This window comes from Triticum dicoccoides, chromosome 7B (assembly GCF_002162155.2).
Source record: "Triticum dicoccoides isolate Atlit2015 ecotype Zavitan chromosome 7B, WEW_v2.0, whole genome shotgun sequence".
Classification (NCBI taxonomy): Eukaryota; Viridiplantae; Streptophyta; class Magnoliopsida; order Poales; family Poaceae; genus Triticum; species Triticum dicoccoides.
In genome coordinates this window covers 720,526,264-720,537,126 of record NC_041393.1, presented here as the reverse complement: position 1 = coordinate 720,537,126, position 10,863 = coordinate 720,526,264, and the positions used below count along the sequence as shown (strand labels likewise).

Genomic DNA, 10,863 nt, shown 5'->3' with positions numbered 1-10,863 from the left:
GCGGCCCCGCCAGCTCGCCGGCGCCGCTATCTCCTCCGCGCCGAAGCTCCGGCGCCGCGCCGCCGCTCGCCCCGTGCCCCGTCTTCCCCTGGCCGCACCGCCCGTCGTCCCCGAGCACCGCCGCCGTCGGTGACGTCTTCGGCCGCCGCCCTCGCCGGAAGCCTGCCGCCCTCGCCGGAGTTCGGGTCCGGTCAGATTCGTCCAGGTGGGACGAGATCCACCGGGGTCCCGAACAAAACGTCGTGCCCCGTCCCACTCCGCTCCGTCCCGGACTCTCCCCGTCCAATTTCCGCGGAGGTGAATTTTGGCTAAGTCCCCAAATATGTGTAATTTTCATGCCATGTTCATTGCATCGTATCTCTGCATCCGTAGCTCCATTTCATGCGTGTAATATGACAAATCGTTCGCCTCAACGAGTACATAACTTCATTGAATTGCATCATATTCATTTGAGGTCATCTAGATGCCTGAATCATCGTTGTAAGAGTGCTTCATGATGTTTTCTGCTGTCTGTTAACAGAACGAGCTCTTTTGTCATTTTTTGCCATGATTGATGTGTGCATCCTATGAGGTTGATGTCTACATGTGTTTTGAACTATGTCATGTCTTCTTTATAGAGGTGCTTACCATGTATTTTTTTGATCAATGTGGTGACTAGCACAAGCATGCAAACTAGGCATCGTGATGTTGCTGATTTTAGTCCCTATTCTGATGTTATTTTGATGCCATGTAAACTTGATGCTACAGAGAGATCCGTGCTTATTTTGAGATACTTCAGTAAGGATGTTTTGAACATATGGTTATTGTCTATCCATTCATGCCCTTGTTTGAAATTGTGGAGTAGGCTAGCATGTCCTTTTCGTGCTCTACTTTTGCTTCAAAATGTTTCCTGGCAGATTGTTTACATGTTATTCAATTTTGCCAAGCTTGTTGTAGTTGATCCTTGCATGCTATGAACTTGTTCTTGCCTTGTTTTGTTTCATAAACATGTCTTCTTGATGATGCTATGCTTATCTTGTCATGCAATGACTTGTGGTGAGTGAATCGAGCTTGTTAAGTAGTGTACTTGATGTTGCTGTTCTGCTAGGCTGAATCTGTTATTTCGCGATGCTATGTAAACCTGCTTCTACAAATCATCCTATGCATAATCTGGAGATGATCAATAAACATGTTTTGTTCTACATGTCATTGTATATCCATCCATGCCCCTGGTTGCATTTATAGGTTGTTGTAACTTGTTGTAATCTTGCTCTAAAGTTGCTTCATAATGTTGTTGTCAGCCTGTTTACATTAAGTTCAGTTGTTACCATGGTTGTTCCTAGTGTTCCATGCACCCTATGAACTTGCTCTTGCCATACTTAGCTTCAGAAATATGTCTTCTCACTGTTGGTTGCCTTGCCATGCCATGTATTGCTCTGTAGTGAGTGTCACAAGCTCATCTACATGCCTTCATAATTCTGTTTCTGCCATGTATGAATCTGTAATATAACTTGCTATGTTTACATAGGTGCCATTATATCTTCTGATCCTTTTTGGCTTATGGTCAGTAAGGGACTTTTGATCTATGCTTTGAGTGCCATGTCTTTGTTTGCCATTATAAGTTCCTGTAACATGTAGTTTGATAGCTCTAAACATTGCAACGAGATGTTATTTTCTGCAAAGTCTGAATTGTTATTGTTTGCAATCTTACCATGTGTGTTTGAGCATGTTCTAGTGATATCTGGAGATATCTCAGTGTTCATGTTTTGTAATGCTTTACCTGTATATCATGCCCATGCCTTTTGTTTTCTTGTTGAGGTCCTGTAGCATGTTGTTTTGATGCTTGCAATATGCCTAGTTGCTGTTTTGGACAGCTTGTCCTTTAAACTTGTTTCATGTGTGTGTGTTGAACCGTTGCTCCGTTTTGAGTGTGCTCTATATGAAACTTGCTTGATTTTGCTTGTAGTTTCATATTATCATGTTGCATCCTTGTTTTGAGGTGTTTTCTTGACGTTTGGGTGCATTTTGCATCAATGCCATGTTTGACTTGTTTTGCTCATATCTTCTAGGCCGTAGCTCCAAATCTAATGAACTTTATATGTAACTTGACTAGAATCTCGTGTAGATCATCTTTGTGCATCTTAACTTGCTGTTTAACAACTTGAACATAAGGTTTATTCAGATCTGGACCAATCTTGAAATTTGCATATGAGGACTTACCGGAATTGTTATATGTTGTTCCCGGCCTCATTTAAACTTGCTTTGATATGTTGCTCTTGTTTGCATCATCTCTTGTCATGAGTAGCTTCATGTATCCTTGTCATGCATCATGCTTGTTGTGCATCATGCTTTGTTCATGTGTGGTGTGTTTACTATGTTGTGTGCTTCTTCTCGATAGTTCATGTTTCGTTGCCATCGTGAGGATTCGTTCGTCTCCACTTGGTTCGGCTTCATCCGTTCATCTTCTTCATGGACTCGTTCTTCTTCCTTGCGAGATTTCAGGCAAGATGACCGCTACCCTGGATCTCACTACTATCATTGCTATGCTAGTTGCTTCGTTCTATCGCTTTGCTGCGCTACCTATCACCTGTTTATCGAGCCTCCCATATTGCCATGAACCTCTAACCTTTGACACCTTTCCTATGCAAACCGTTGTTTGGCTATGTTACCGCTTCTGCTCAGCCCCTCTTATAGCGTTGCTAGTTGCAGGTGAAGTTGAAGATTGCTCCATGGTGGACAGGATTTTGGTTGGGATATCACAATATCTCTTATATTATTAATGAATCTATATACTTGGTAAAGGGTGGAAGACTCGGCCTTTTGCCTGGTGTTTTGTTCCACTCTTGCCGCCCTAGTTTCTGTCATACCGGTGTTATGTTCCCGGATTTTTGCGTTCCTTACGCAGTCGGGTGATTTATGGGACCCCCTTGACAGTTCGCTTTGAATAAAACTCCTCCAGCAAGGCCCAACCTTGGTTTTACCATTTGCCTCACCACCACCTATACCTTTCCCTTGGGTCGGCCAACCCGAGGATCATCTTTATTTTAGCCCCCCCTCCCCCGGGCCAGTGCTTGTCTAAGTGTTGGTCCGAACCGAGTAGACTGCGGGGCCCCCTCGGGGAAACTCGAGGTCTGGTTTTACTCGTAGGATGTCTCATCCGGTGTTGCCCTGAGAACAAGATATGTGCAGCTCCTATCGGGATTGTCGGCGCATCGGGCGGCTTTGCTGGTCTTGTTTTACCATTGTCGAAATGTCTTGTAAACCGGGATTCCGAGTCTGATCGGGTCTTCCTGGGAGAAGGTATATCCTTCGTTGATCGCGAGAGCTTGTCATGGGCTAAGTTGGGACACCCCTGCAGGGTATAATCTTTCGAAAGTCGTGCCTGCAGTTATAGGCAGATGGGAATTTGTTAATGTCCGGTTGTAGATAACTTGACACCAGATCCGAATTAAAACGCATCAACCGTGTGTGTAGCCGTGATGGTCTCTTCTCGGCGGAGTCCGGGAAGTGAACACGGTTTCTGGGTTATGCTTGACGTAAGTAGGAGTTCAGGATCACTTCTTGATCATTACTAGTTGACGACCATTCCTCTTGCTCTCTTCTCGCTCTTATTTGCGTATGTTAGCCACCATATCATGCTTAGTCGCTGCTGCAGCCTCACCACTTTACCCCTTCCTTTCCCTTTAAGCTTTGCTAGTCTTGATACCCATGGTAATGGGATTGCTGAGTCCTCGTGGCTCATAGATTACTACAACCACAGTTGCAGGTACAGGTTATGCGATGATCATGACGCGAGAGCGATGCTTGCTTGCGTTGAGTTCTTCTTCTGCTCTTCTTCGATCAGGGATAGGTTCCAGGTCGGCAGCCTGGGCTAGCAGGGTGGATGTCGTTTGAGTTTCTGTTTATGTTTCATCCGTAGTCAGATGTTGCTCTTATGTATTGTGATGTTGTATTCGAGTGGCATTCTATGCCTGTTGTATGTATCCCCATCTATTATGTAATGTTGATGTAATGATATCCACCTTGCAAAAGCGTTTCAATATGCGGGTCTATCCTTGGTGGACCTTCGAGTTCCTTTTGGATAGGGTCGCATATTGGGCATGACAGTTTGTCAAGATCCAATGAATTGCGGGTTTATGATCAAGTTTATCTATGAGAAATATTTGAATCTCCTCTGAATTCTTTTATGTATGATTGGTTATCTTTGCAAGTCTCTTCGAATTATTAGTTTGGTTTGGCCTACTAGATTGATCTTTCTTCAATGGGAGAAGTGCTTAGCTTTGGGTTCAATCTTGCAGTGTCCTTTCCTAGTGACAGCAGGGGCAGCAAGACACGTATTGTATTGTTTCCATTGAGGATAAAAAGATGGGGTTTATATCATATTGCTTGAGTTTATCCCTCTACATCATGTCATCTTGCTTGATGTGTTACTCTGTTCTTATGAACTTAATACTCTAGATGCATGCTGGATAGCGGTCGATGTGTGGAGTAATAGTAGTAGATGCGGGCAGGAGTCGGTCTACTTGTTGCGGACGTGATGCCTATATACATGATCATGCCTATATATTCTCATAACTATGCACTTTTCTATCAATTGCTCGACAGTAATTTGTTCACCCACCGTAATAATTATGATATCTTGAGAGAAGCCACTAGTGAAACCTATGGCCCCCAGGTCTATTCTCTATCATATAAGTTTTCAATCTACTTTATTTTGCAATCTTTACTTTTCAATCTATATCATAAAAATACCAAAAATATTTATCTTATCATATTATCTCTATCAGATCTCACTATCGCAAGTGGCCGTGAAGGGATTGACAACCCCTTTATCGTGTTGGTTGCGAGGTTCTTGTTTGTTTGTGTAGGTGCAAGGGACTTGTGATGAGCCTCCTACTGGATTGATACCTTGGTTCTCAAAAACTGAGGGAAATACTTACGCTACTTTGCTGCATCACCACTTCCTCTTCAAGGGAAAAACCAACGCATGCTCAAGAGGTAGCAGCTAATGATCCTCCACCTCCACCCTATATTGCCGCAATGATGCAACAGTTCGTGCTGAATCGTTAGTTTATGACTAGAGTAATGGCACCAACTTCCGAACCAGAATGCTCATCAATAGCCTGCCCCAATAACACTGCAAGAATTTGTGCGTCTCAGCCCGTCCATTTTCCGCAACTCCATGAATCCTATGGATGCTGATGGTTGGCTTCGTGACATCCTGTTTGAGATGGAGTCAACTAATGTTGCTCCTGCCAGTTACGTCACCTTTGCGATGTTCCACTTGAAAGGTCTAGTTGCTCAATGGTGGGAAAGCCACAGGGGTATGCTGCCTGCAGCGACTGTAACCACTTGGCATGAATTTCAGTTAGCCTTCCGTGCATGACACATTCCTCAAGGTCTGATGGACCAGAAGAAGAAGGAGATCCGCAAACTCTCATAGGGCACAATGACTATGGATGAATATCAGAGGAAATTCCTTGGATTGTCTTCTATGCTGCAGATGACATCTGCACTGACGCTCGCAAGCAGGAGAAGTTCCGTGAAGGATTGCGTCCCGATATAAAGCTCGCGCTTGTTGCTCATGATTGCACAGACTTTGTGACACTTGTCAGCCAAGCTTTATGAACTGAAACTGATCTTACTAAGTACCAGGAGTCGCTCAAGCGTACTCGAGACGTTGGCTCATCCTCAAGTCGACCTGCTCATAAACGTCGAGTCTGGATCCCACACAATGTTCATCACCGCCCTGCTCCAACACCAAGGGCATCTTATGTTGCACCTCGTCTGCCTCCGCCGCCGAGACAGCTAACGATTCAGGGTGGACAGTCCAATGTTGTAGCTCCTCCCCATAATGATGGTTTATGCCGCAAGTGTGGTCAGCCAGGGCACCATGCTGCCAGCTTCCGCCCGACACAGAATCAAAATACACAAGCTCGTCAACCCAGAAACCCAAATGCCATGCCGCCTGCACTCAGCCATGTTCATGTTAATCATGTAAAGGTTGAAGAAGCTCGACGGGACCCCAAAATTGTGATAGGTACCCTCCTAGTGAATTCATTCCCAGCTTCTGTTCTTTTTGATTCAGGAGCATCACATTCTTTCATTTCTGAATAATTTGCATGCAAGCAAGAATTGTCGTTCGAAAATATGTACCCTCCACTAGTGGTTAGCTCTCTAGGCTCCAGGTGGCATACCTCGATGATAGCCCATGACAACCAAATTGAAATTGGAGGATTAATTAGTATTCACTGCTTCACTTAGGGCCCTCAAGGTTTCTACCATAGATGTTATTCTAGGCATGAATTGGTTGGGTCCTCGCCAAACCCTGATCGACTATGCTGCTAAGACAATCCAGCTCACTCACCCTTCTAGCCAGACTGTCCAATACTCAGCCCGAACAGCTCAGGATGCTGAGAACCAGATATATGTTCTGAATGCATTGAATGCTTCACCTCTTGAGGGAATAGAGAACATTCTAGTTGTTCATGATTTCAAAGATGTCTTCCCAGAAGAACTTCCAGGAATACCCCCTGCTAGAGCTGTCGAATTCATCATAGACTTGAAACCGGGCACAAATCCTATTGCCAAGCGACCCTACAAGATGCCGCCACATGAACTCCTTGAACTTAAGAAGGAAATCGACAAATCTCTTCACAAGGATTCATTCATCCTAGTTCCTCTGCTTGGGGAGCACCTTCTCTCTTTGCCAAGAAGAAGGATGGTACGAATCGTTTGGTCCAAGATTACCGACCTATCAACCAGGCAACAATTCAGAACAAGTATCCGCTTCCCAGAATCAATGATCTGTATGATCAACTTACTGGCTCCTTAGTATTCTCTAAACTTGATTTGAGGTTGGGTTACCACCAGATCCGGGTTCGTGCAGAGGATATTCCCAAGACCGCCTTCGTTACTCGCTATGGTTCATACGAGTACACCGTCATGTCTTTTGGCTTGACCAATGCTCCAGCAACGTTCTCCCGATTGATGAACTATATATTCATGGAATACCTCGACAAGTTCGTCGTGGTTTATCTAGATGATATCCTGGTATATTTGAAGAATAAAGAAGAACATGTTGAACACCTTCGACTTGTTTTGGAAAAGCTTCGAGAACATCAGCTATATGCCAAGTATTCTAAGTGTGAATTCTGGCTACTCGAAGTGACCTATCTTGGGCATGTCATCTCCAAGGATGGTATTACCGTCAACCCGGAGCGAGTCAGGCTATTCTTGATTGGACTCCTCCGAAGAATGTCAAGCAAGTCAGAAGTTTTCTTGGACTCGCCAGCTATTGCCGTCGATTTGTTGAGAACTTCTACAAGATTGCCAAGCCCCTGACTGGTCTGCTTCACAAGGGTGTCAAGTTTGGTTGGACAGAAAAGTGTCAGGAAAGTTTCCAAGTGCTCAAAGACAAGCTGACTTCTGCCCCAGTGCTTGCTCCACCTGATACTAAGGACTTCGTCATTTACAGCGACGCTTCACATCAAGGATTAGGCGGTGTCCTAATGCAAGAGCGCAAAGTGATTGCTTATGCCTCTCATCAACTGCGCCCTCACGAAGAGAACTACCCAGTTCATGACCTCGAGCTTGCTGCTGTCATACATCCACTAAAACAATGGCCACATTACCTTCTTGGTAATCGTTGCGAGATCTTCACCGACCACCAAAGTCTAAAGTACCTGTTTACTCAGCCAGATTTGAACCTCCGTCAGCAGAGATGGATGGAGACCGTAGCAGACTTTGATTTCAGTATTTCCTATACCCCTGGAAAGGCTAATGTAATGGCTGATGCTTTGAGTCGCAAGTCATATTGCAACCATCTCGAGGTTCGCAAATTTCATCCATCGCTTGTGGATCAGAAAGCGGAACCTCCATATTGTTCCTCCAGGTGCACTCGCTCCCCCTCCTAAGGAGTTCCACAAGATGAACCTCAGTGTTGTTACCCAAGGTTCCCTCAATACCCTGGTTGTCGAGCCAGATCTCGTGGAGAGCATCAAGAGACTATAGAAGTATGACTCTCAAGTTGAGAAGATTAAGCGCTACCTCGTAGAAGGAAGGCCCTCGTTCTTCACTATTGAAGATGATAACATATTGTTCTTTAAAGGTCGCCTAGTGGTTCCTTCAAAAGACAACCTGGATATGATTCAGGAAGTTATGAAAGAAGCACATGATACTCCGTTGTCTATTCATCCTTGTAGCACCAAGATGTACCAAGACATTCATCAGAGATTCTGGTGGTCAAACATGAAGCAAGACATTGCTCTCTATGTTGTTGAATCTGACGTTTGCCGTCATATCAAAGCAGAACATCAAAGGCCTGCTGGAACTCTGCAACCTATCTCTATTCCTGAATGGAAATGGGACCATGTTGAAATGGACTTCGTCACTGCATTTCCCAAATCGCAGAAAGGTAATGATGCTATTCTTGTCGTCATTGACCGACTTTCTAAAGTTGCACACTTTATGGCCGTCAAAGAAACGATTACTGCTAGTCAGCTCGCAACACTCTATATGTCCAGAATTGTTTCACTTCATGGTATTCCGCTGGTGATCAGCTCAGACCATGGCAGCTTATTCACTTCAAGATTTTGGGCAAGTTTCTACGAAGCTATGGGAACTCATCTGTCATTCAGCACTGCTTTTCACCCTCAGTCCAGGGACAAGTTGAACGCGTCAATCAAGTTCCCGAAGACATGCTTCGAGCTTGTGTCATTTCCTTCAGTAAGAAATGGGAGGAATCTCTCCCGTATGCTAAGTTCTCCTACAACAATAGCTATCAAGCTAGTCTGAAGATGGCCTCCTTCGAAGTGTTATATGGAAGAAAGTGCCAAACCCCTCTGAACTAGTCAGAAACTGGGGAACGCCCACTCTTCGGTCCGGATATTATCCAACATGCCAAAGAACAAGTCTGCGTCATTCGCAATAATCTCAAGGTTGCTCAGTCACGTCAAAAGAGTCAAGTATGACCGTCATCACAAGGACATGGTCTATCAACCTGGCGAAAAGGCTTATCTTTGTGTCACACCAATGAAGGGTGCACACCATGTCAGGATCAAGGGCAAGCTAGCTCCTCGCTATATTGGCCCATTCACTATTCTCGAAAGGCGTGTAAAAGTGGCATACCAGTTGGAGCTTCCGTCAAACCTTTCTCAGGTTCACGATGTGTTCCACGTGTCACAACTCCACGGCTGCTTAAAGGACCCAATCCGAGCAGTAGATCATGAAGTGTTGGAATTGCAACAAGACCTCTCCTATAAAGAGCATCCGGTCCGCATTCTCGACCAAGATGAACACTGCACACGTGAGAAGGCGGACAAGTTCCTCAAGGTCCAGTGGTCGCATCACTTTGAAGATGAAGCCACTTGGGAATGCGAGGATCGCCTGCATGAAGAATACCCTGCTTTGTTTCCTTCTACCTCCTAAATCTCGGGACGAGATTTCTTGTAGTGGAGCAGAATTGTAACACCCGGATAATTAAGCTACAGTAATCCCAAGTTAATGGTGCCATGTCATCACATTACTATTGTTAATCCTCATTTGATCCATGTCACAATTTAAATTCAAAACAAAGTTTATAGTCAAAATTTAAATTTTGTCAAACATGAAAACTAAAATGTTCAAGTTGTTGCATTTAATCTTTGAATAATATTGGTGAGGAGCCAACATTTTTATGAAATGTTTAATTGCTTTAAAATAAAGATAACTAATAAGCAGAAAATAAATAAAAGAAAAGGAGAAAGAAAACAATAAAAAAGGGGGAAAGAACCCCTCTAGGCCAAACGTCCCAGCTGGACCGCCCGGCCGGCCCATCTTCCCAGCGCCCACCTCCCGTGTTCCTCCGACCGCGTCGCTACAGGGGAGGGGTCGCCCCCGACCAGCTCGCTGACGCCAACGCCGGGAGGGGATAAGGGTGACGCCTCGGGCTCCCCTCGTCTCCCCTCACCCACTTGCCCCCTCCACTTTCCTCCTTGCTATCTCTCTCGCCCACGCGCTTGCCTCCCTCCTCCGGATCCCTTGCCGACGCGCCCGTCGCCATCGCGGCTCCACCACTGTGGTGACTGTCCTCCCCGCGCTCCTCTGTCAAGTCCACCCGCTCCGCCTCCCACAACTACGCCTCCCTAACGAGCCGCTGGATGCCGGATGCCCTACACCACCGCCCCGACCCTTCTTCTTCCACTCCAGCCACTGCGAGCTCGCCAACGACTCCGGCCACCTCGACTCTCCCTCGGGCCTTCCCAGCAACGGCGGTGAGCACCGCGTGTTCCCCTCCTCCTACCCCTCGTTTTCTATGCCCGTAGCTCTCCCGCCATGTTACCGAGCTCCGCCGCTCGCCATGGTCGCTGCTGCTTGCCGTGCTAACTCCTGGGCGCCCGTGGCTGCTTTAGACGCGCTCTAGAGCGCCCGCGGCGCCGCCCCGTGCCGGTGTATAGCCCCCTTGGTCGCCCTGCCTCGTTCTCGATTGAGGCCCGAGCGCTGTCGCTGCCTCTGCTAGATGCCGCCATCGTTGCAGCCTGCCTCAGCTCCACCGTTGGACGCGCCGCTCCTGCCGCTTCCGAACGAGCTCGGCCGCGCTCGAAATGGCCCCCTGTGGCGCGTTTCCGGCGAAGTCCCGAGCCCCGCCGGCGTGATCTACGTCGCCGGAGCTTCACCGCCGGCCACGCCGACGTGGCCGGCCGACTCGGAGCCACCCGCTGGGTTGCTGACCGATGGCCCCCACGTGACCCCCTGACCTGTTGACCCAGTCAATGGCTGACTGGGCATCGCCCAATCACTGCTAGTGGGCCCCACATGGGCCCTGTTGACTGGTCAGCTGGTCAGTTTACCGTTGATGACGCCATGTTGATGTCACTTTCCTTTTTCTGAATTAATTTAAATAAT

The 10,863-nt window shown here is 46.6% G+C and overlaps 1 protein-coding gene across 1 annotated transcript in view; it reads right to left on the bottom strand.

Annotated features, from left to right (window-relative positions):
* Positions 1 to 10,021, bottom strand: part of LOC119339523 — a 53,016-nt gene extending 42,995 nt beyond the window's left edge. Inside the window, exon 1 of the mRNA XM_037611549.1 lies at positions 9,937 to 10,021. Coding sequence (XP_037467446.1) covers positions 9,937 to 10,021 — 85 coding nt within the window. The remainder of the gene's footprint in view (positions 1 to 9,936) is intronic.
* Between the last annotated feature and the right edge of the window lie 842 nt (positions 10,022 to 10,863).